Raw genomic sequence first — 25,323 nt, forward strand, 5'->3', positions numbered from 1 at the left:
ATTATGCAAGATATAAGCTTAAACGAGACTCCATTCCATACGAGACGCCAGATTCCAGATACCAGATTAGGCTCATGAGACGGAAGTTGTCAAATTTTTAAATAAAAAAGACTAGGTATTACATATTTACGTAACTTTTAAGTTCTTTAAGCGTAAACCAGAATAAACTTATATTTTATGTAATGTGGTTTCTCTAGGAATTGTAGAGTTACGCAGTTTAAGAAGATAAAAATACGTAAATATATTTTATTGCAAATAAATTAAGTACCTAGTATGTAACCATTGTCCTTGTAGTCTCAGGATCAGAATAGAGGTAAGAGGGCCGCCTTAAGTGAGAAATAAAAGGGGCTTAAGGATTTCTTGCGGACTCCTATTGTATCCATTGCAGATCCCGCACCTACGTAGCGCCGAGGAAGTTTACAAAACTCCCTATTGTGACTACTTATTAAGAAAAATATCGTTCATTTTAAAATATTCCAGCCTCTATTTATCGTTTTGTTAGTATTCAAAGGAAGTATGTTTATATAATTCATTTACCTATAAATTTTCTCAAACACTGTCAATGTCTAGGTATGATTCAGGATAAGTCGTGGGCGTGACCTTGCGAGATGTGATCAATCGAGTCAACCTGACGCTGATTAAAATAAACATTAGCTTATTATTAATCTTATATTATTAATCTTCATTCGTAAGGGCTTTGCAATTAGCTAATTGTATAAGACAAATAATTTTATCCATCAATAACTTAACAATGGTTAACCATCTGCATTGTTCGACTATTATGTAGCTGTTTATTTCATCTTTAACGGCAAAAGGAGCGTGATAGCGTAGGTTTGAAATTCGACCTCTCAGTCTAGAAGTTCGAGGTTTAAATCCCAAGGATCCTCTGATTCTTCGAAGGTATTTGAGTTTTAGAAATTAAATGTTCACTTTAACGGTGAAAGAAAAAATCATAAGGAAACTTACAGGCCTGCAAGCTCGTTAAATAAAGTTTTAAAAGTCGTGTGAAGTTTGGGAATCCGCACTGGGCCAACTATGACCTACACCGGTACCAAAGGACAGCCTTCGGACTGGGAAGACTGGGTTTACTAATTACCATGCGGGGATATGCGTAGCAGGTTATAATTTTATATACAACATTAAAGTAATAAATGAACATTGTCACATATTAATTCTGTAATCTGGTATGTAAAGTGCTCTGTTATAAGTCATTACCTCTCTAATTCAATTGGATTTATAGAAGATATCTACGACAATAATAAACAGCCACTTGTAGATATATGTAGGTTTGCATCTAAAGAAAATTGTACCATATGTTGCAGTTTACACACAAGTTTTACGAGATGAGGTAATGATTATTATTATGCCTTTTGATTTTTGATAAGGCCTCCGAAATAATGTCGAGTACATAAAGTACTTGGCGACCTTGCTGACCTACATTTTGGATAAATTATGCGTCTGCACGTCAAGGGTAGCAGCTCGATCCCGAAATGGACATATGCACGTACAATCATTTTTTCTTAGTCATTGTTAAGGTGTGCATAATATTTGTCGGCCGGATAGGTATCGCGGTTTAAAAATTACTTTTAATGTGGCTCCATTCAGTTTATTTTCGAATGGGGCTCATGATACTACATTGTACAATATGATGTACGGTTCATGTCTGTATTGCAAGTAACGAATCTCAACAATGCCGTCGCAATCACCTTTAAAAGTCAAGTTAGGAGCCATTGATATTCCGTGATGGTTGTCAAAATACTTGCAGGTAACAATGATTCCAAAATCGGTGTGTTTTGTGTATTATATTGGGTTAAATGGAAGTTTGGGAGAGAAATTTCACGTGTGCGGTCTTAAAGGGTGCTTATTTGACGACTCGTAACGTGACCTTTTGCTTGTCAAGGTATTTTCTTTTAACGAATTTGCTTGAAGCATAATATTTCACGCAGTTTTATACTGGCCCGGTAAATCGCTGTATCATTCGCCAGATGGAACGTTGTTGAATCCTTTTCCTAGGTTTGACGATTACTATTTCCGGGATATGGCGGGGTTTATAGCCGGGATCAATTCCGGTGTGGAATGTTAATATTTAAATAGGTACACATTGGAAGTGAACGGCTTACTGTCAAATGTTCGACACGATGGTCTGTTATATTATATGCTCATGTTCTGTTTGAGTTAAAATGCCCTTGGGCGCCAATGGCCTTCATTATCAGCATCCTTAGTTAAACCTAACCATTTAATACCGTTTAAGATTGCCCTGCAATGCAAGCACTGCGTTCTCGGAGATCAAGAGGTATCTAACAATAAGGACAGTGGTGTCGCAAGTGCGGCGGCGTGGCGCAAGCGGCGGCGTAACCCGAGCCGCCGACCGCCGCCTGCCCCGGAAATCGGAATCGACCCCGCTACCCTACCTGCACTACTTGCGGCGTGCTGTATGGGTATTGCAACACTATCTAATATTGTACACAAGGAAATAGGTAAGTACTAATTATAATACAATTTATTTATTTGTCGCTTGTTAATGGTTTAGGTAAGGTGAGCTTAGGTGTTCGTAAAATGTGTGTTTCATGTATTTGGTAATATTAAATTTCATTTTATCAAATAATTTAAAGAAAACACGTTTTTATAATTACTTATGTACAAAACTTTTTTCTATTACCTTTTATCATTTAATTATTTATTAACTTTTATCTATTTACTTAATATTGTACTATTTAGAACTAAAGGACGAGTCAGAAAGCATAGTAAGTATTTCTTTTAAATAAAATTTTAGCCTGACTAACCTTTAGTCGTATTTAACTTAAAGAAAGTTGCGGTCAGCGACTGCTGCCGAACAAACATCGAACCTAGCTAACTTGGATTTGAATCGAAGTCATTAGCGTCAATGTCTTCGATATTGTTTACGGCTCGCCTTAAAAGCTTTACGAGGACAATAAATCACTTTCTTCGCTAATAGATCGCAGGGAAAGTGAGCGGAGTGACAAAAATGTTCGAAACGTCGCGGGGAGCACGACCGCCTGACAAATGGACCCCGGGCGCAGCGGAGGATGGATCAAAGCGGTATTGTTCTAAACCGGCACTAATGACTATCATATTAGAAAATGATGTAGAGCTTGATAGCCGTTAGGGTGGTAACATACGAGCGATAGGTATTACACGAATGGCCATCGTCTGCAGCTACCGACGACAGCCAGCGATTTGCCACAGCCGCAGGTCGTCTGCGACCGATGACAAAGCACCATCGATAAACGGCGATCGTGTTTTGTCTACGATTGCTGACGATAGCTGGCAATACCCAATGACCATCGTCAGGTCGCAGACTGTCACGAACGGTCACCGGCAACTGTCGGAGACGATAATTAGCGCGGCCTGTCGCTCGTGTATTAATTACATGTCGCTCACGTTACCTCCCTGAGATTAGAGCTGTCGATGGTGTTATTATATAACACGCAACTTAACCCATCATGGCAAATTGGCAACGCCTGTGATTGACAGGAAGGCTGCTTAATTCAGTTAGATATTAAGTATATTTGCTATTGATTAATTTATTTTACTGGCGGTTGCTTTTGATATTTTGATAACTGGTGCCTGAAAACTATTCATTTAATTATTTTTGTATTCCATGTATTATGGGATGTCTAATTTCATTGGTGTCATACTATTAATAGTAACGTTAACGAAAACCACAGCATCATATGTTCAATTGTGCGTGTTAATAACAAAATTAAATTCACATATTATTTTTACACAGATTGGTATTACTTATAAGGTGTCGTGGAAAGGTCACGAAGCTAAAAATAACTTATTTATGGAGTAATTGAATCACGTTCCCATTGTTTACGCATTACTCATTTATTATAACGTTTATTGAATTTAGTGATTGGCCACAATATGTGTAATAGTATTTATTTAAATATTTACGTGGGATATATTAACACTCTATATGTAATAGAATACGAAACATATGCAAAAAAATATTTTATTATCCACGGTTACGAGTACCTAGTTTAATTTTACCAAATATATTTCAGTAGGCATATCTATAATCTTACTGTCCCATTAGATACATGCCCAAAACTTAACTTTATAATCACATGTAGCTACATATACGTTAACATATAGGTACCTACATACTAACAGGTTCAACTTAATTCAAATTTGAAAACTCATGATAAAGTCGAAACATTAAATTCTCCTAAATGATAAATTAGCTTGAACTACAATAGTAGAACTTTGGCATTTAAATCACTCAGCACTTATTGAAGATAATAGTAATAAAACTGCTCCTTTGTGACCTCATTTTCAAAGTAAAACAAGTCCTGTGCAATGACACAATTATTTTTTAATCGTTCAAAATGGGCCAGGGCCGGTGACATCACGAGTTGGTTTCTAGAATCGCTTGTTTTCCAGCGCTACTCAGAATTGGTCCATATTAGGTCCGGACCGATATGGCCGACGACTTGTGCACATTAAGACATTCACTGAACTACAAACGACTTGATTAATATTTACTTGAGATACGATTTCTAATATAAAATCATTATACGCTTAACATGCAATTGGATACTCTAGATAGAGCATGCTCTATCAAGATTTTGTGTAAATGTAGAGTTGGAAGAGTTATTAGTCGTCGAAGCTACATGTATATTTTTATGAAGTAGAAACAGGAATGGGGATAGACCTCGTATTGCTGCACATTGGTAGTTTGAGTAGTACCTAATTAGTATTTGTAATTTATATAACTTTGAGGTTCTTTGTGAGTTGTGTTGTGTAAGTTTCCATTCGATGTGTATCTTCGCTGTCATTGCAAATTATCATTAATTTCTAATACTTACATTTCATACACATACATGTTGTATGTATAACATACAAAAATCAGACAACATGCAACACATACATACAAAATATCAGAGTTGCGTATCTGGGACTCGAACTTCAGACTCCCGATTGAGACGCCAAGTGTCATTCATTAGGCTGTCACCGCAGTAATTAAAACGTACTCAAATAATTTCTGATAAAGATAATTTAGCAATAATCTGTAGACAAAGTTATGTATGTAGAGGGACAGTCTAAGATAACAATCTACTCTACAAAAACTAATCAAATCTACAAAAGCTTATCTTTAATAACGCAATGGAATGTCACAAAAATGGTAAGCAAGGAAGCAATTTATTGAAATACATTGTTCATATAAAAGTAAAACCACGTCGGTAGACATATTAGGGTATGCGTGGGTCTAGATGATCTCCGAGATGTACAGACCGCTTAGCGACACTTTAACAACTTTTATCTTAAACGTGGGATGCAGTTGATAATCTGATTTATTACATATTTTGGCCAAATATGTGTTCGGATCATTTATTACAGAACTCCTTGAGAATATCTTTTAGCAATTGCTACTTCAGCGGCATTCCTACAGACCTTAACCCATTTTATATTTATGTTTTCTTTTATTGTTACTCGGCAATATAACATTTCATTAATAACCTCCTTTCTTCTTTTGTTGTTAAAGAATAATAAAAGCCCATAAGATTGTAAACCTTGGAGAGAGAACGAGTTTCAAACATTAGCTATGGTTGAACTAGTAAACTATAACTGTTACTAGTAGTAATTAAGTTAAATTAAGTTGCTTAGAAATCCTGATCCAAACATTAATTGAAGTAGGTTAGGTTACCGCCCCCCTAGTGATGTCCCACCGCTGAACACTACCACGTTGGGATGGCGAAGTAAATTGTGTGTTTATGTAACTTTACTGTAAATTTAAATATGTATTTGAATATTAACTTTTTATCATAGTGTCTTTATCGAATATAAAGTATATCGTTGAAAAGTATAAAATAATTTAAACTTATATGTAATGACACAATTTTTTTTCAGTAATCAGTAAATGAAGTGGTTGTTAGGTCTGAGCGCGTCCTCCGCGCGCCGAGCGCCGCGTCGTGCCTTGTTGGGCACTCGCCGCCCTTGCCCCACTCGCGCAGTAAAGGGCTGCCACTCTATAAACTATATAAATCTTCCTTTTTTAGGGTTTCACACGAACATATGCACCTTATAGACGTTGATTATTGGAGGGTCAGGTTAAGCAGTCTCGTTTTAAAAATAATAGAACTGTCTTTAATTCGATTGTGTAGACACCATCTCTCTGCGAATGCATTTCAAACATTATAATTACATACATTAAAATTACAAGCGTGACAACCCTTTTGTCATTAAGAACTGTGAATAAGATGATTCCTTATAAAAGCAATGGTAAAGGTCTGCAGCGATGTTCAGCGACGGTAGGGCGTCGGTGTCTCCGGAGATTTATACGTTGATGCTAATCACCGCTTGGAGCATTTGTTTACTAAAGATGATTATCATGAACATGAGTAACTTCACGAAACTATCTTACAAAATTAATCCACATGTTCAAACAGAAAAACCAGAACGTAAAACAGGTTCTGTATTTTGGTATTATGCAAAAATACATAATTCGTGGTCTTAGAAAATAATGTTATTTTGGAAGAGGTAAACAGACAATCCAAATTTATTTTCATGTGTAAGGAAATACTAACATTGCGTTACAGTAGAAGAAATATACAAGAGAAAAAGCTTGTAAAACATAAAGAATGCTACATTCAAGCTACGAAGGGCGTAGCGAAGCCAGTACCTATAGCTACGAACGGTGCCATCAACTGCTTTTGTGTATTTATAAATAACAATGTTTTATGTATATTATTAGTACAGTGACAGTTGAGTAGTTATTCTTCTGACGTGGGTGAAGTCAAAATATTCTTATTTGGATGGTATCCAACTTAAACAAAACCAGTATCATAAAATACCTGCAACCGCTATCATCAGCGACTAGTTATAGTTAGGTGATAGTTAATAGGGCATTGTGCCCTATTTCTAAACCAACTTAATACAGTTCATAGAACACTTTGTAGTTCTACTGCCGCGGCACCACCGCCACACTTATTTCTGCCTCATAACAGCAGTGTTAAGCGCTGCTGTATTCTAGTTTGAAGTGGTAAGAGACATAGACCTCTGGGGTAGCGGCGCATCTGTGGCCGATCCCAGCTAGCCACTTACCATCAGGTGGACTGCATGCTGTCTACTACTCCTATACTATATAAAAAGACACTACGTCTCAATAAATAATACTCCTTGGGAGGTGACACTTCAAGTTCAACCTTTTTTTGTTTAAGAAGTAAAAAGAACTTGCCAGTAGCAGTAGTCGTAGTGTTAAGTTTATCCTGCGGGGTCTAGATTGGCAAACAATGAGTCAGTCCGGCGAGCAAGTGTCCCCGACAATGCGTTGACGTCACGGCGTCACGCTCGCCGACGCGACGCCCGCCGGCCTTCGCGCGCACTCACCATGCAACTCCTAGTTTTACGAGATGCACGTAAACTACCTTCTTCGTCTTAAAACGATCCCAATCCTGAAATACTTCTTGACTTCGTATGTGGAAGTAGGCTTTAAAGTTATTAATATGTCCTCTATTATATCTGGATCATTTAGGATGAAAAAAAATCTTTAGTTATAACTAAGTGCGTATTTAACAAATAGTTAAGTGCAACATACAATTCCTAGCAAGAGTTAAGTATACGTTACAGTAACACTAAAGTTAGTCTTGACTTATCTAAAGTATATTCTGCCAGTACTAACCTTGATCCTAATAGGATAAGAATATTAACTCGTCGCGCCAAGTTGTCATGTCAACTGTGAGGACCGCTTCCATTTTCGGCTGATATTAAATAAAAATTTAAGCAAAAAATCAGCAACTTAGACGATCCTAATCCTTTACAATGTTGGTAACATACAGGATAATCGAATCATTATCGAATGTCGCAGAGTACAAGCATAGATAAGTGAACAAATCGCAGTTTCCAATTATGGCGAACCGGGTGTCGTGACATGTCCAAAGCTCGAATGACACAGATAGGCCACTAGCCATACTGGGCGCGGACAGATGGTCGCCGCGCTCAGCATTACGACAGCGACAACTGGCAGAAAAAGCGACACATCGGGGAGAAAGGTTCTAATCAAATGATCGATTTAGCACCTGCTTTAGAGGGTTGGCCTAAAACATATTTATTTTAAAGAAAATATTTTTATTTGAAACATTATATCACGATTTAATTTCTTGAGATACGATACACCTGCATATGACTAAAAGATGATCAAATGACGTCACTTAAATCACAATTATTGGTTCAAAACGTATCTCTCAACAAATTCCTCGCAAATTTCTAATTGTCTCTCCTTATAAATCACGCACTCTTTGGCGTGGGCTATTACTGGGTCAGTTCTATCTTCGTCACAATATTTAATGAAAGTCTCCGGATCATCGAAAGTTTTTTGTGCAATAGCTGGCTCCATAAGTACGTATGGAAATATCGTTATGGCCTCCATCATGCCAAACATCCTGGCCTTATCACACCAGCTGAGAAAAACAACGTAATCATAGCCTAATAGCTTCAGCCTTTCCTTGGTTTCGTCATCCACATTCTGTAAGAATGTTACGTAGTAATGACGAAGGATCGTGGTTTCGAACTCATCGCGAAAGCTTCTAGAAGTGTTTAAGTACAGAAATATCATAACATCAAAAGCCGGCGGGCCGTAACGAATGCACTGAAAGTCTATGAGCAGAGAATTCGTTGGTGTGTCTCCTTCATATTTAAACATGATATTATTTATCCACAAGTCTTTGTGATTGACGACATTAAAGCTATCGCATTCTATAAGAGAATCACAAGCTTTTATGTATAAATGTAGAAGCATTTCACCTATATTACTTGGGTATTTTTCCCACTTGTCAGAGAATGTGCGCAGAAAATTCGTTGTGAGCTTGGCAGCAGCGCGCATCCACGCTGTATCTTTGAAATTCGCTTCCTTTATAATATCTGCATACTTCTGATTAAATGATACCTGTCCATTACTATTTCTCTTTGTTTCGTAGTTAGCGAATGCGGCGTGAAATCGCGCAATGGACGCTGTAGTTAGTAGAGTGTGTTTGAGGTCTAGGCAGTCTAGAGGCGGGCACTGACGGTATCCTTGGTACAAGAGGTCTGGCATCACGACGATTTTATCAGTGTATATGTAGGCTCTTGCGCACCATGGATCTGTTGAAATAAATGTAGCATTATTAGATTTTAAAATAAAAGTAGGTACAATTTGCTGACGACCCGCGTGGCAGAGCGGTCACCATGCTGGTCTGACGCGCAGAGGGTACCGGGTTCGATCCCCGGCCAGACAGATTTCTAAAGATGAATTTAGATTTCTGTTTCTGGGTCTGGGTGTTTGTGTATTTGTCTCTGTGTGTGTCCATAGCACCCACAATACAGGAAATCCTAGTGTGGGGCTGTGAGTGTAGAAAGCGTCTTATTAATCGGATGCTACTCACGGTCAAATAAAGCGCTTCTTTTTCGTTACTTATTTTTTATTACTTTGGACCGCTCGTCTGTCAAGTACGATTTCTAATAAACAAAACTGTTACAATTAATAGTCACATAGAACAATCATTATTTATCCCTGATACAATTTATGTACCTATGTTATAAAATTAAACTACGTTATAGACAGGTAGTTGTACACATTTAACTCACCACCTGCTAGCGGCATTTTCTCAAACAACCCGAACATGAGCATCTCCCTCCTATAAAAGTTATTCTCATCGATAAAACTTGCTTTCGGCTGATTGGATAGAGGCAGGCTCTTCACGAAAATGTTAACTTCCTCTTCACAATCCTTCACTTTAACTTGTAACGTTATACGGTAGTGGTCTCCTTGAAATCCAGTCAAGCCGAGGCTGGCCGGTTTCACCTCAGCTCCCGTCAGTTGCCAGCTCTCCCCCACTGCTTGATTAAGTATGTGGCAGATTTGTTTCCGTGTCAAGATGTCTCCCAAATTTCTCGTGTGGCACTCCAACTTGCTATATGGAAACTGCCATAGATTTCTATACGCATCATGGAATTTATATTAAAACTTATGTACAATTATATACAATTTAGTTTTTTTTTTTAATAAGATCCCTTTGTTCAATGATGATGTTTTAATTAGTCCTTTGGAAATGCAATTTCCCGCTCTATGTCATTGTAGTAACGCGTATCTTGCAGAGATAAAAGATACATAGTAAATAGATATTATGTGATCGGTGATAATGTCAAGGTACTAAGACTACTAAGCTTCTTTTACATTGTCAATATTAGTTTAAAGATTATGTCGGAAACTAGTGTTCACCCGCGGCTCCGAACATATGATTTCTACATAGATAGATACATACCTACCTATATCCCTATGTCGCCCAGAGAGAAACTAAGTTTTAAATTACTAAAAATATATATAAAATACAAGTCATTATACAGGATGGCGCAAAATTAATCATCCTATTTTGTTTTTGAATAACTTTTACACTGAATAAAAAAAATGATTTTGAGTAATATAATACTTTACCAGGACCTATAACTTTTTTATGCTAATTAGAAAATATGTCTGTCAAGTGTCTTCCATCAGCGTTCTATCAGCTCAAGGTGAAGGTGGTAGAACCCTTTGTGGTTCGACTCCGGCGGTACCACCGCCACACCTATTTCTACCTAATAACAGCAGTGTTAGGCGCTGCTGTGTTTCGGTTTGAAGGGTGTGGTAAGGGAGACAGACTTTTCCGAGGCGTTCCAGCTTAGTCCTCAGGGGTAGCGACGCATCTGTGGCCGACCTCAGGTAGGAATATCTAATCCTATCTGGGGTTGATTACAGATGTCCATGGGCGGCAGTAGCCACTTACCATCAGGTTGACTGCATGTTCGTCTGCTACTCCTATATTATATAAAAAAAAGACAAAACTATTTAAATACCATATGCATATATTAAAAAGCGTGGGATATTAATGTGAGAATTTCATTTTAATTTTGTTTGAAAGATAATATTTACAGAGCACATAAATTAAAGAATATGCCGCATAGTAAAACATTCTATTGATAATCACCATAATTCCACGATATTTTTTCTTTAACATTAAAAAAATCCCAATCACAGGTATATTATGCGTGTTAAGTTGGAGGTAACATCGTCAAGCCGTGATCGAAGGTTCTTAAATTGAGGTGAGAAATTCTGGTGCATACACGAGTATTTGACTGTGTAGGTAAACTGTAAACGGGTAGGTATATAGTTAATCTGCTTAAGAAAGTCATTCTAACCTATAAACATCATCCAACTCCAAATTAAATAACAAAGTAACGTAAGTAAAGTAACTCTGAGATCAATTTTAAAAGTGCTGCTACACAATAAATACTAAATAAGTAGGTATCTCTTAACAAAATCTCTGCGCTACTTGTTATCTTCGGCCACCCAATTCAAGTTTCACTACATGGCTCAGGATTCTTCCCATAATAGTGAGACCGTACTCAACCAAGCTACTTATGAAATGGTAGAGCCTGTGTGGTTCAACGGCAGTCGCAGCAGCGCTACAGCTGTTTCTAGCAGTTTCTTGCTTGTTGCTTGCGTGTTCTGCGTTTCGGTGGAAGGGAGTCAGCGAGCATCTTAGTTCTCAAGAGTGGAAACGCACCTGTGATCGGCTTCAGGTAGAATCTCTCTAGATAGAGACTGGTCCATGACTGCACAGGTGTCCATGAATGGCAGTGACGACTTATCATCAGGTGAGCTGCAAGCTACTTGCTATTTCAATCTTATAAATAAAGATAGCTGCATCAATCCAAACTAGAAATATTTTAACTATGTGTTAATAAGGAGTTTCAAAACTATCTTGTAGCTAATTTGTAGCACATCTCTTATAACTCCAATGAGCTCAATTGTACGTAGCATACAGACAAACTATTGGACAAAGTATTACTTATTTTTCAAATAGCATCATCTTAACAGGTTTAATAGAAAAAAAAGAACTCAATGATAATCAATTTTATTGGATCAGGATATTTATAAAATAATACAAATTTCCAAAACCAGTAAATACAAAATAGGTAGATATTACATAACAATAAATAAGCCGAAGAGGTAAAGGCTCAAAGTAAAAACTATTAAAGCGAAATATCACAGCTGTTTCAAAACGTATCGCTCAACGAATTCCTCGCACACCTCCAGTTGCCTGTTCTTGTAGGTGGCGCTCTCCCTGGCGTGCGCCACCACCGGCTCCGTCCTGTCCTCATTGCAATGCTTCATGTAAGTCTCCGGGTCATCAAAACATTTCTGGGCAGCAGCCGGCTCCATGAGCACGTATGGAAATATTGTGATAGTGTCCACTAAACCGAACATCCTGGCCTTATCACACCAGCTAAGAAAACTACTGTAATCGTAGTCTAACGCTTTTAATCTCTGCTTCGTATTGTCATCCACATTCTCCGAGAAGATCACGTAGTAGTGGCGGAATATCATTTTCTCATACTTTTCGCGGAAGCTCCTAGAGGTGTTCAAGTATAAAAATATCATAAGATCGAACGCTGGCGGTCCGTAGCGGATACACTGGAAGTCTATGAGCAGGGCGTTCGTTGGAGTATCTTCTTCGTATTTAAACATGAGGTTATTAACCCACAAGTCTTTGTGGTTAACAACATTTAAGCTGTCGCTCTTAGTAAGAGAAGCACATGCTTCTATGTAAAGTTTGAAGAGGGCTTGTTCCAAATTCGACGGGAATTGGTTCCACTTGTTAGAAAAGGCTTTGAGAAAATTCGACGTGAGCTTAGCGGCGGCGTGCAACCACAGCGAGTCTTTAAAGGTCGGTTCTTTCAAGATCTCTGCGTATTCCTCGTTGAATGGTTGTTCTCCGCGGAGGCTTCTCTTCGTTTCATAGTTAGCGAATGCGGCGTGGAAGCGAGCGAGGGATGCCGTAGCCAGCAGGGTGTGTTTGAGGTCTAAATAGTCGAGTTGCGGGCGCTGACGGTACCCCTCGTACAGGAGGTCCGGCATCACGACGATGTTGTCGCTGTATAGGTAGGCCCTTGCGCACCAAGGATCTGAAACTATTGGTATAAATATTTAGATAATGTTGAAAAACTGTAAAATGTAAACCACTGTAAAATAAAAATATAGGCATCGTTCTATTATTATTATGAATGATATAGATTAGTTTTTTGATAAAGGTAACTATTTTAAAGTACATTTTAAATCACTTAATGATAATCTGAAGAGACTGAATTGTTGCAAAAATTTTCATAATGACTGATGCTTCACCCAAGGTTTCTGTCTTTCGACAGCACACCTTAATTTTAACTACTCTTTGGTAATATCAACGTTAATTTTGGTTTAGAAAAAATAACCATTATAACTTATTTTCATTAATTATGCACTCACCGTCTTGGCCCAATATTTTCTCAAACAGCCCGAACATGACTTTTTCTCTCCTGTAATAGTTATTCTCGTTGATAAAATCAGCTTTTGGCTGGTTCGTCAAAGGCAGGCTCTTCACAAAAATGTTAACTTTCCGAATACACTCCTTCACTTTGACGTGGAACGTAACTCGGAAGTGATCTCCGAGGAATCCTGAGAGACCAACTGCTGCTGGCTGTATGTGCGATCCCATGAGTTGCCAGCCATCCGCCACAGCCTGGTTGAGGATGTGGTGCACTTGCTTCAACGTCAACACGTCTTCCAAGGCCGTGGCAGCGTGGCAATCCATCTTGCAGGTTTGGGATACAGTCGCCGTATGTCGCGGAGTTTATATCTTGCCCGTATATTTACAATTAAGTTCTTATTTGTAAAGCTTCCCTTTGTTTCATGATGATATCGAATTTTAGAACTGCTTACATCACACGATTCTGCTCTTTACTGTGTGTAAATAACGCGCAAGTTGGTGTGAAAGACAATGGAAATTAATAGCAAATCTTATATCTGAGACAGGTTGATAACGTCAAAATTGGCTATTTTTGCATCACTCAATATTGGCGAAGGGATTAAATAATAAATTGTTACGTGGTAATAAATATTTGTTATTGTTACACTCGTCAAGGTTGGATTACGTGTTGGTGCGATAGAATTGGTGTTTCTTTGTTATCCTGGGAATACCTACTACATCACATGTGATCTGGGGAGCCCGGATACGAGTGTTATATTTTAAAGTTTAAAATATCGATTATTTAACGATAAGCAACAGAACAATCCCATGGGCTTTACATGGACATGGCCATAATGGTGGTGCACGAACATTCTTATATCGACGTTAAAGAATGGGACAGTTAAATTTTTTTAATCGATAACATTCGATATTTACAAAACAGCTGTATTGCAAATACGAAAACAATACTATTTCATCCTCAGTAATTGTTCAATTCTTCAGATGTCTCATTAGGATTGTCCTATGTCATGTTAAAAATACTCCAAAATATAATTTTAATTCAATGTTAACATGTTTGCCCGGCCGGGAATACATCCCATTTGAACTGCCTACTACGTAAGTCGTTAAAGTTAAAAACATTTGAAGATTATGTATACCTATGACATTGTAGTGAAACACCATAAATCAGTTCATAAACTTTATTTAAATTCTTAAAAATACCAATTTAATAAAATGCATCGTTGAACGACTAATCCACATAACTTTTATACATTTTACTATAAGATAAAAATATCGAATGTATTTTAACAAATATCTCAGATTCCAAACCACATAAAAAGAACTGAGCCTCCAATAACCCCAAGTACTTGTCTCACGGTGAACTGGCAGCAGAAAGAGTTAATAAGCAAGCAATAACAATTTAGTTTCCATTCAACTATCAAAAGGTTTCAAAAAAGGAGAAAACACGATAAAGATCTGTTTTACATAATTTATAGATACGACGTACGTCAATTGATTATGCGGGCAATTTGATGATATTAAAACTTATATATTATATTCGCCTCGTTAACCTACTGTTAAACTTAACCTGTTGTTAAGTGATTACTGTCGCTTATGGACTTCTGCATTTAACTATAACTATAACTATAAAACCAGTGATTACCATAGCTTTGTAAACAAGAAATTGCTTTGCACACGTCCCCCGTAAGACAAGTATTCAAATAGCCTATTGATAAAAATATTAAATGCAATATCTTATCAAGACACTGATTTCCACTTTTAATATACTTATATCCTATTAATGAACAGTACGAGTTCTTATTTTCATAAAATATAAAGCGTATGTATGGAAGATTCGTTGATACGGAAGACATTTTATCATTTATAAATCATGTTACCTAAAACTAATTACATAGTATTAATATATTGTCTCTTTTATTTAAATCAATAAGGCACCTACTGGCAAGACTAAATGCTAAACAATATAAATAGTTAAAAAGAATCTTTGAAACAACGTGTTACTTAAAATATAATGTACACTAATGTATTGTAAATAAAATACAAATTAATATTATAGCTGCATATGTATTAAAGTATTCGTCTTAACATAGTTGGCACTTTTGTAAGGATATACAAGAAATAGCTACACTTCGTTTAACAGTTATATAATTAGTAATTACTAATACGTTTTAAATTAAATATACCCACGTAGTGTTTAGGAGCTTCGATGTTATATTTGTACACCAAATTACATATTCATTTTTACGATAAAAATATACGAAAATATTATTATTGCACATTTCATTAAAAGTTTATGTAGTCATATTCTTTTCGTAGGAGTTTGTGACACATGAGACAATATTTACGGCATGTTTCCTGTCATGCAGGTCAAATTCAAATTCAATTAATTTGCTTTAACCTGTTTGCGTCCCGCGTACGTGTGGCGCAAAACGATACAAATTAATATTAAAAATTATAAAACGATACAGTGTGACACGCGTGCGGCCGTAAGCACGCGTGGTAGGGTGATAGCCCCTATTCAATATTACTACGATGTTTATAGCTAATACATTCACAGTAGTTTTGTCAACTTTGCAATAATAAAATGTCGTTTCCCATAACATTCAACAAGATAGAAGATACAACAATAACAAAGTGTCATTAATATTGACAAAGGAAGACAAGGATTATTGGCACACTTCTTTAAAATCTTACATAATAATGTATAGTGCTTGGCAAAGTACAATGCTACTAAACCCATCGTGGGGCTAATTGCGGCTATATTATAATAACACGTCATATATTGGTCCCGGTGATTACACATGTACCTAATATTCTTACAGGGAATGTATACAATAGGAATATATTTGTATGTTTAACGTAAAATACTATTTTTCTTCATATGGGAAAAGTAATGGAAGGGCGCAGCAAAAATGAGAAATTGACGATGTTAGTTTTAGTTATGGTGACATTCGGGAGAATTGACAGTTTCCTTCAGGGTAGGTAGTCAAATAATAGTAGACATCAACACATGAGGTAAGCTGTAGACAGTTATTTACGGGTCGAAAATGGCCTGAACTGAAAAAGCTCGGTACGGCCGTCTCGCTTTTATGCTCGACTTGGTGGGAACTATCGTGCCCCCAGATAGCGAGTACATACATGGCCGAGATAACTATAAAAAAAATATTTTGTTATCAACTCTTAAAGTTACATGTGATTTCGAGTGTTTTGTATTTTTTATTTTTTTATAAATATATTCGAATTTGTTTTAAATATCTTATAAGGGATATTACCTACTGACTGACCTTATAATCCATAATTTATTCATGTTTCTCAACAAACTTTATGATTTGCGTAGATGCTGATATTTTTTTTTCTTTCCAATAATCGACGGGTGACGCGTCACCCGCCTGCGCGGTAGTTAACCTGCGTGGAGGATGACGTCAAGGTGCGGGCACGAGCATGGGTGATAACATCTTTGTTCATGCGCTAGCACGGTCTGGGTGCGGCACTGGTCTCGGCACCCGTTACTCCGGGCTGCGCGGTCTCGGCGCGGTTGCGAGCCGTGGGAGTGTCGTCACCTGTTACGAGGGTGCGTGGTCAGGGCGTGGTCGCGAGCAGTGGAAGTGACGTCACCGGTTGTTTCCGGGGAGCGTGGCCTACGCGTGGGTGCGAGTAGGAGGGTGACATCACCCGTTACCCCGACGTGCGCGGTCAGGGCGCGGGCGCGAGCAGCGGAGTGACGTCACCTGTTACCCCCGGCGTTCGCGGTTGTAAGCAGTGGGGGTGACGTCACCCGTGGTCCCCGGGGCGCGCGGTCAGGGTGTGGGCGCGAGCAGCGGCGCCAGATGTCGCAAGGCGCGGGCGAGCGCGCCGGCGCGGTAGTGCGCGGGCGCGGCGGGCGGCGGCGGCACGCGCCACGCCACCACGTGCTCGCGGCCGGTGGTCAGCGACGCGCTCACCGTGAACAGCAGCCGCCGCTCCCACGCCACGCGCAGCGCCGCCAACACCTGACACACGACGATACAACACTATACTTACCTGTCCTGAACACATCGAATGCTTACTGAATTCATATAATTATTGGACCATTTGAAAGTTTTAATGTGTTTTTTTTTTCAATCATATAATTGACCATATATTAACATTTTTGAGCAAACGTAAAAAAATATGTGCAAATAATGCTAAAATATAGTAACTAGCAATTTAGTTTTATGTATGTTGTTGAGTAATGTGAGCACTTCTCACATATGTAACAATGCGTAATTATTATTATTTCGTTATTAATTGATGAACATAACATTTACAAGAATTACAAAAATGCCATGAAATTGTGAACCTCCTCCCTATTGTCATGTAGGTTCAAGAAGGAATAAATTGGAAACATGATTAATTTCTACAGACTAGTTTTAGTTTAATCAAACAATAAACCGAGTGCCAAAATACTGAATTACATAAATATCATATATGTAATTATATGCTCTATCGTTGAATCCCTTAAATCTGCTCATCAACGTCGCGTACGTAACAATTCTATAATCGCAAGCAACTGAATACATAATACAGATTTTAAGCATACGAAGTTCCTATTACATCTGATATTTACTTGTCGGTAAAGGAGAGCTGTATTGAACTTGTGTGCACTGACCTGCCTGCCGAGCGGCGCGTCGGGCAGCAGCGAGTGTCGCGGGAAGCCCACCGCGTAGTACGGCGCGCCCGGCGCCGGGTGCAGCGCGCCCTGACGCCCCGACTGGAAGCTGACCACACATTTTTTTATTTATTTTTTTATAATAATATAGGAATAAATGACGAGCATGCAGTCCACCTGATGATATCCCACCCATAGACATCCGTAATCAACCCCATCATAAAATTAGATATTCACTATTCTTCAGGATTAAGATGGAACGCCTCAGAAAAGTATGTCTCCCTTATCACACCCTTCAAACCAGAACATAGCAGCGTATAACACTGCTGTTATTAGACGGAAATAGGTGTGGCGGTGACGGTGCCGGAGTCGAATCACAAAGGATTCTACCACCTTCTGTATACGCAAGTCAAGAAAACTTCTATAGCGTGATTCAGAATAGCAGTAGCGCCATCTCTTGCCGAGTCGCAGAAAGTCGTTCCAGTTGTAAACATACTTGTATGTGACGAGGATGGAGCCGACGTCGGGGTATCCGGGCAGCGAGGCGGGCTGGCGGCACCACGCCATGGAGCCGGGCGGCTGCGACCCCACCAGCGCGGGCGCCGCCGACGCGCCGTGCCCCGACACGTGCCCGCACATCGCGCACTCCGTGTACGGCTCCTCCTGCACGACAGGCGTAATGATATTAACGAATTCTTGTTTTATTTTCAAGAGCTTAAACAGAACGCAGCGCTTATCTTTTAACTGACTGCCACACTGACACAGTATTTCATTACACACATAAGGTAACAATACAGAAATATTAAAATAACAAAATTTTTAACTAATTAAGTTATCCGTCTTCGTTGGCAGTATTTGTGAATGTTGAAAATCTTTGATACTATTTAATAAACATTCACTATTACAACTTTATCTGATATAGAGAAATTTTGCTGTTATTAAGGTTCTTATTGATTGTAATTTTAAGGCGTTGTGTGAAGGAGATTACATTTGCCGACTTTGAAAAGAACACTGATTGTATATAAAATATAGTATAAGTTATCTATGATTGAAACTATAAGAATTATAGACGGGAATGACATACCGCAGGTCGCTGCCAACGCCACGCCGCCGACTCCTCATCTGGAAACAAATACCACATGTGTATATAACGTAAAATTTATTTACCTTAGCCAAATCTGACTGATATGCATCCCCCTACCATTTTCACAATCTGTTTTAATTATATCCTTAAAACTGAAAAAATAATTTCTATGACTTTTTTTCCCAATATTATTCCTATTTTATTTATTAGGATTGATTATTGATTTATTTTTATTATACTATAACAAAAAAAATTACCGTCCGATCTATTGTCCACGACAGGCAGAGGTTCCAAATGCGATGGCTGCGAGGGTTCGAACACGTCATCACTGCCCGTGCTGCAGTTCAACAGCTCGCCGATCGACCCTTGCTGCTAATAACAATTATTTAACTAAGTGACATATTGCTAGTAGTATAGTTCGATTGTAGTATGATAGGCTTATAATTCTGAGTAGAAATCTGTGTCTAACACTAGGTTGATGATGGCATTCAAATTATTAAGCCATCGCTGTCTCATTGCCGGACACCAATTTCTTCTTGCAATGCTAACGGATCAGGCTGTTGTCTACAAATGCTGTAAGAAGGTGCGGATTGGAACTCTCACTAAAAAGCCAAGCAGATTCAAGTCTATGAACACTACACTATAAGAGCCTATATCACTTAAAAGCACATTGCAAGAGAGCAGTATACCTAAGTAATGTGGTATAAAAATGTAAATGTAAACATGATGATTCGCAATGGAACTCCACAATATGTATCGACGATAAGTGCAGTACGATGCAGGGCTTAGCGTACCTGCAGGCTGTCCTTGCTCTCGTGGCTGAGGTAGGTGGAGACGGTGTCGACGCTGTGCCGGCGGCCCGCGCGCGCCTCCGCCCGCCGCTCCTCGTCCGCCGCCGCCGCAGCCGCCGCCGCCGCCGCTGCAGCTCGACTGCCTGAGGGAAACATATAAACATCGTAAAAAATATTTTTCTAAGTACATTACTTAGAACATAAACATGTTCTTTAATTTTTGTGTAATACGTATTTATGTTTTCATCGCAATTATCAATGGTATGTTTTGTTTGTAACCGGTACGCATATCATAACTTTCCCTGGATCATAACACAGCATATACCTAGTCTCATGGATGAACATGCTAATATTGGGGTAATCGATTTTCTTGCAGCAAAGTCACAAGAACAGAACAGACCTAATGTAAGTGAATCACATAATTTGGATTAAGTAGGTAAGTATTATTACTGCCATGGGACCTACATGGTCGATGGCTGGGCGAATGAAACTTCAACTCTTAGAACCCACAATCCTGGAACCTATTTGGTCACCTCTCAGGTCAAAAGAGCCAAAAAATACCATGCCTAGTCTTGTCTCGACTACAGATATAATATGTGATAGATCTAATTAAAACATTTTTTATATAGTAAATCGAATCCACTCACTGAAAATATTAAGGTTATGTAGTATCTGCCTCGCCAAGCCCGGCTTGCGGTCTCTGGGCGAGGCGCTGCGGGCCCCGCCCCGATGCGTCTCTCGCACCGGCTGCGGACACTGCACCGACTGCACTGATTGCACGGACTGCACCGAGTGCACGGATTGCACCGAGTGCACGCTCGAGCCGGTGTGCTGGTGTGGGATACGCGGCCTTCGACCTGGAAATAATTATAATATATTATATGTAGATCATAAACAATTTCTTTAAAACTGCAAAATAATTTAGAATATGTCTGGAAAGGTTTTTTAGGGGAATATTTCAAGGATATGGACAGAGAACGCATATAATATGTACATTTCAGATGCAATATGCGAAAATTTGTGCTTAATTAGGTTTTTTAAGAAATTTCATTTTCATTACATGTAAGGTGCTGCAAATGTACCTAATATTTTATTAATAAAATGTTGATACTCACAAGTTATGTCACGACATGCTTGAGAAGATTATCCTCTAGTAGCATGCACAGAATAACCAATAGTATTGTAGTATATTGTATAATACTATATCAAGTAATAAGTCATTATAGTAAAACTTTATGATAAATTTAAGTCACTTTATGGTAAGTAATTTGGCTGCTTTGGTGAGCGCATATACATAAAACATAATATGATGAAATACCTTCAATGGGCATCCGTTCAGGCGGCGGCGGGGGCGGCGGCTCCGGCGGCGCGGAGCGCGTGAGCGGGTAGGGCGGCTGCGAGCCGCGCCGCAGCAGCCGCAGCGCCGCGCCGCCGCCCGCCGCGCGCGCCGTCATGCGCGACAGCGACGCCACCCAGCCCTCGAACTGCACGCACTCCGCGCCCTTCGACCACGCCTCCTCCAGCCGACACTGGATCTATTTAAAATACATTTTTTTTAATGGATGGAGAGTGGGATTAAAGATGAGGCGAGGTAATGGTACGGGTCGAGCTCGGAGACGGTCATGCTCTGCTAGCATTAGTTCAAAGCTTGTATCTGCAGAAATGCAGAATGTTAACAAAACTTCGATAGTGCGATTCAGAATACATGCGGCGCCATCTGTTGACGAATTGCGACAGGTCACCTCACAAGTGCTTTGAAAATGCAATATATGCCTGCTGAATTTGAATAGAACGTATTAAGTAAAGATGAATAATAATTAACACTTTTTTCGAAGTTTTGGTAAAATCAGCTATTTTAGAAGAAAAAACATTGTTTAATTGATTCATTCGAACAATCTCTTAATTGATGATAGATTTTGTTAAAGAAATTGTTATGACTGTTGAGTGTAGCTATGACAAGCATAATGTAACTCGGTGTAGATAGCTCCTAATCTAATGGCACGAAAGGTATAAAAGTTGATATTGTGACTACCTCCATTGGCAGCGGTTCATATCGCAGCGCGGCTGCCCGCGCGTCCGCCAGACGGGCCCACTCCCAGCGCGCGCCGCGCCCGCCCGCCGACTGCACGCTGTAGCACGCGCGACGCACCGCGCACTCCGCCACACCTACACATTACATAATAGTTATTGTGACTGTAATGAATTAATGATATATAATATGATGCATTGTTTCACTGTTCCCATCATTATGGTTTTCTTCATATATGTCTAACCGTTGAATTGCAATGACGACTATGCAACATATATTTATGCCACATCAAGTTTTTGTTTAAAAGATTTAAGATTTTAAATGTACACAAATTACATAATAAATTCTTATTTAATTCCTATTACTATTCACATATCTGTCATATGGGCAAGGCATTTGATCTGTGAGTTGGGGGCTTGTAATGATGAATATTCAACAATAGGTAAAATTTATACGTAATTCCAATAAGAATCATACCAGGTGTATCCGAACACTGCGTAAGCGTCCTCAGATTGACATAGTGCCCCTTGAGCGCGGGGTCCGCGTCGGCGAGCACGACGCGCGTGAGCTGCTTGGCGTGCGCGCGCTCCAGCGTGCGCGCCACGCCCGGCGAGTGCGGCAGCCACTGCCCCTCCTGCTGCCACTCCCACACCACTACGCAGTGCACTGACGACATCGCCGATATCACATCTCCTGGAACAACAATGCTAGGATGAGCTTATTGCAAAGATAGACTCAACAATATAAGCACAAATTAACTATTTTTTCTCTTTGTAAGATTGGGAATAATATCTCCCAAATTTAAATTATAAACTTTACACATATTAGATTTTTTTCTGTAAAGTAATTTAAGTTCAAGAATAGATTAACTCAGATAATTATACTTACATAAAATAGCTTCAAAAATTTTATATAATTAAAATTTTCATTCAATATTCTGAACTATGGAACTAAATATAACTTATCTTATTTGAATATCACAAATATTGATATTACACGTGATAGCCAATATTGATCTTAAATGTTTATTTTCTCCAGTTTACTTATAGATAGTAAAGTATCAATATGGGAAATGAGGTGTTTGAATTATTGTGCCACAAATCATTGAGTTTGCTCATAGATAACAAGGAAGCATGTCATTGTATGCTGTGTATGATTATCAGAAAATGTGGTGGAACATTCCAGAATATTAATTACTTCAGATGAAAGAACTAACATAGACCAAGCAGACTAGGCACATGTCATTTTGCATTTCAGCAAAAAGATGTGGACTCCAACTGACTAACACATGATTGTTACATCAATTTTAGTCCTTAGGAGTGACAATTCATCTATACTCCACTCTAAGTAGAATCTACATGGAGCTGGCTACAGATGTCCAAAGACAGTAGTACTTACCATCTGCTCATTTATTACTTCAACCTTCGAAACATACATTAATCGTAATATTAAGCCATAAAACTTATGTATTTCAAGTTGAATACATTACTGTTGATGGCACAGTTCACACAGATCTTGTGTAACTGGAATGTAACAAAAGATAGATCCCAAACAAAGTTATACATTCAAACTGCTAGATCATCAGTATATTTTCATGTAACTTTCACTCTGATGATGCTTTGTTTTAGGGCAAGAAAGCAAAATGTTTAAATATAAAGACTTTAAAAATAAAATGTAGCAAAATTATACATCTTAGCATCTGATGATTATGCTATTTTGCATTGTAATGATAAATTGTGCAACAAGTGCTTTGGGATCATCTAGTCTTTCTATGTACAAATAAATGTATGTTTACCCAATGTCATGCCTATATAAGGGTAGACTTATGGAAAAGCATTTTACACAGATTATATGCATTTAAGAGTCAACTGAAGTTACAGCTCAAAACAGTAATTGAGATCTAATTTCAAACACAATTGTATAAAAACTGTAAGACAATAATTTTATGTAACTATAGGTATCCTACTTGAAGCCTTATAAGATTTATAGAAAACTTTGAAACAATTATTACAGGAAAGTGTGGATATGCTGTATACAAGGGAAGATGAATAATTAACGAAGAATAATTTTAACATAGTGCACCATGATTTGGTGCAAACCAGTATGACATGGTATTTTAATGGAAATTCATTTGGCTATATTTTCAACTTCACATATTTTCATCTCATAACATCATCAGCTTAACTTGACATCATCAGTTTAACATAAATCATATTAGAATGCAATAATGTCTACAAATGTAACTTTAAAATTCTAAACCATTCGATGTTAATTGCAAAAACATTTGCTTTTAGTGTACTTCTGTACAAGATTTAGGTTTGACTTGTCTAGTTACTAAATAACGAAAGTGTAATATATTCAATACATCTCACCTTTTTAAAATAAGATATTAATTTTCGCTGAGATCGTGCAATCACAGTTGATACCATCAATTAAGAATCACATTCCACTTCCGACGAAACAATTTATTGAATTAATAAACAGCACGGCGAGAACGGTCACTCGCATTTTATTAGCAGACTATAAACAAAGTTTTGAGCGAGTACATTTTATATGTTCGTATAAAATACATCATGTCTTACGAAATCATTTGAGCAAAACTAAAATAATTAATTTTCAATTCAAATAATAAGACAGCTTTTACTTTACAACAAATACAAAGCTTTTAGTTTTCATGTCAATAGCCAATGCCCAATAGCCATAGCGCCCATAGCCCATAGCTGATCATGTTTTAAAAAAAATAACACATCATTATTATCTATGATCTGTGCCACAGATTGCCAATAGGAGTGCGATATTAAGCTAAACAATCAACATTATGAAATTGGCTACTTGACACTTTTTGGGAAACTGTTTTAATGAATTCATATACGTATTATATATGCCTTTCATTGATCATTTTTTCGAAAAAAGGGCTATTTATTAATAAAAAACATATTTTTATTACGGTAAACGGAACGTTACGCCAAAACAGGCGGTCAACTGTCATTTCGTAGCGTGACGTCAACACATTGAAAATATAGAAATAAACTTCACACACATACGCTACACATACTTCAGGGGAAATCTTGGGAATTATTTAACTTTTATTAGTACAATTGCAAGAATGTCAAATTACAAGGCGTGTGCAGTGACGATGTGTACAAGTACGATCGCTAAATATCCTAACAAATTTGCTTATACAAGTTCCTAAACCCAAATCTCATAAACGTTAAAGAACTTGCAGATTCTTATATGTTTAAATCCTCTGTTTGCAAGCAATGACATTTTATACTATCTATGTAAGAGAAGTATTATTGAAAAAAAGGAATAAATTTAGTAACTCTCGAGTGATTCGTCAATTCCAAATCATTGGAACGGGACGAAATCAAAACAAAACAGCAAGTGGAAGTATTCATATATTTAATATATTATATAGATGTCTATGATAAGAATAGAATTATAAGACGTCTATGAGAATTCTATTTTAAGGGCCCATTCTGTAATTAATAGGACACAATTAAAACATT

The 25,323-nt window shown here is 38.1% G+C and overlaps 3 protein-coding genes across 4 annotated transcripts; all 3 read right to left on the reverse strand.

The window, feature by feature from the left end:
* Positions 1–8,176: 8,176 nt before the first annotated feature.
* On the reverse strand, positions 8,177–9,952 carry LOC140757158 (uncharacterized; the record flags this gene model as incomplete). Its single annotated transcript, XM_073092694.1, has 2 exons — positions 8,177–9,105; positions 9,589–9,952. Coding segments are annotated over 2 exons (1,281 nt in total), but the record flags the coding sequence as incomplete, so codon positions are not given.
* A 1,926-nt stretch (positions 9,953–11,878) lies between these two features.
* Positions 11,879–13,808, reverse strand: LOC140757203 (uncharacterized). The gene is made up of 2 exons (XM_073092739.1): positions 13,283–13,808; positions 11,879–12,951 (listed from the first exon to the last, which is right to left on the reverse strand). The coding sequence occupies exons 1-2, from the start codon at positions 13,605–13,607 to the stop codon at positions 12,026–12,028; spliced, it is 1,251 nt and encodes a 416-aa protein (XP_072948840.1). The 5' UTR covers positions 13,608–13,808; the 3' UTR covers positions 11,879–12,025.
* A 639-nt stretch (positions 13,809–14,447) lies between these two features.
* On the reverse strand, positions 14,448–24,513 carry LOC140757683 (protein deltex). Of its 2 annotated transcripts, none has more exons than XM_073093586.1 (11): positions 24,187–24,513; positions 22,292–22,507; positions 21,818–21,951; positions 21,104–21,320; positions 20,433–20,642; positions 19,789–19,928; positions 19,252–19,363; positions 18,995–19,032; positions 18,407–18,573; positions 17,911–18,019; positions 14,448–17,272 (listed from the first exon to the last, which is right to left on the reverse strand). In XM_073093586.1, the coding sequence occupies exons 2-11, from the start codon at positions 22,488–22,490 to the stop codon at positions 17,081–17,083; spliced, it is 1,518 nt and encodes a 505-aa protein (XP_072949687.1). In that variant the 5' UTR covers positions 22,491–22,507; positions 24,187–24,513; the 3' UTR covers positions 14,448–17,080. The 2 variants fall into 2 exon arrangements, with proteins under 2 accessions (XP_072949687.1, XP_072949686.1); XM_073093585.1 differs by having other exon boundaries at positions 19,252–19,366.
* Between the last annotated feature and the right edge of the window lie 810 nt (positions 24,514–25,323).

The sequence above is a fragment of the Epargyreus clarus genome, unplaced genomic scaffold (genome assembly GCF_041222505.1).
Source record: "Epargyreus clarus isolate Ecla_fem2 unplaced genomic scaffold, WU_Ecla_fem_2.2 ptg000004l, whole genome shotgun sequence".
In the NCBI taxonomy this organism is placed as follows: Eukaryota; Metazoa; Arthropoda; class Insecta; order Lepidoptera; family Hesperiidae; genus Epargyreus; species Epargyreus clarus.

What these genes read in the sequence shown, in the direction of transcription:
- LOC140757203 (XM_073092739.1), bottom strand. Translation starts at nt 13,607, where the DNA reads ATGGATTGCCACGCTGCCACGGCCTTGGAAGACGTGTTGACGTTGAAG. An exon ending in GAAAATATTGGGCCAAGACG is followed by an intron (nt 12,952 to 13,282) that starts GTGAGTGCATAA and finishes TTATACCAATAG; the next exon opens with TTTCAGATCCTTGGTGCGCA.
- LOC140757683 (XM_073093585.1), bottom strand. Translation starts at nt 22,490, where the DNA reads ATGTCGTCAGTGCACTGCGTAGTGGTGTGGGAGTGGCAGCAGGAGGGG. An exon ending in AGAGCAAGGACAGCCTGCAG is followed by an intron (nt 19,367 to 19,788) that starts GTACGCTAAGCC and finishes AATTGTTATTAG; the next exon opens with CAGCAAGGGTCGATCGGCGA. An exon ending in ACGCGCCGCTCGGCAGGCAG is followed by an intron (nt 17,273 to 17,910) that starts GTCAGTGCACAC and finishes GTCGTGTGTCAG; the next exon opens with GTGTTGGCGGCGCTGCGCGT.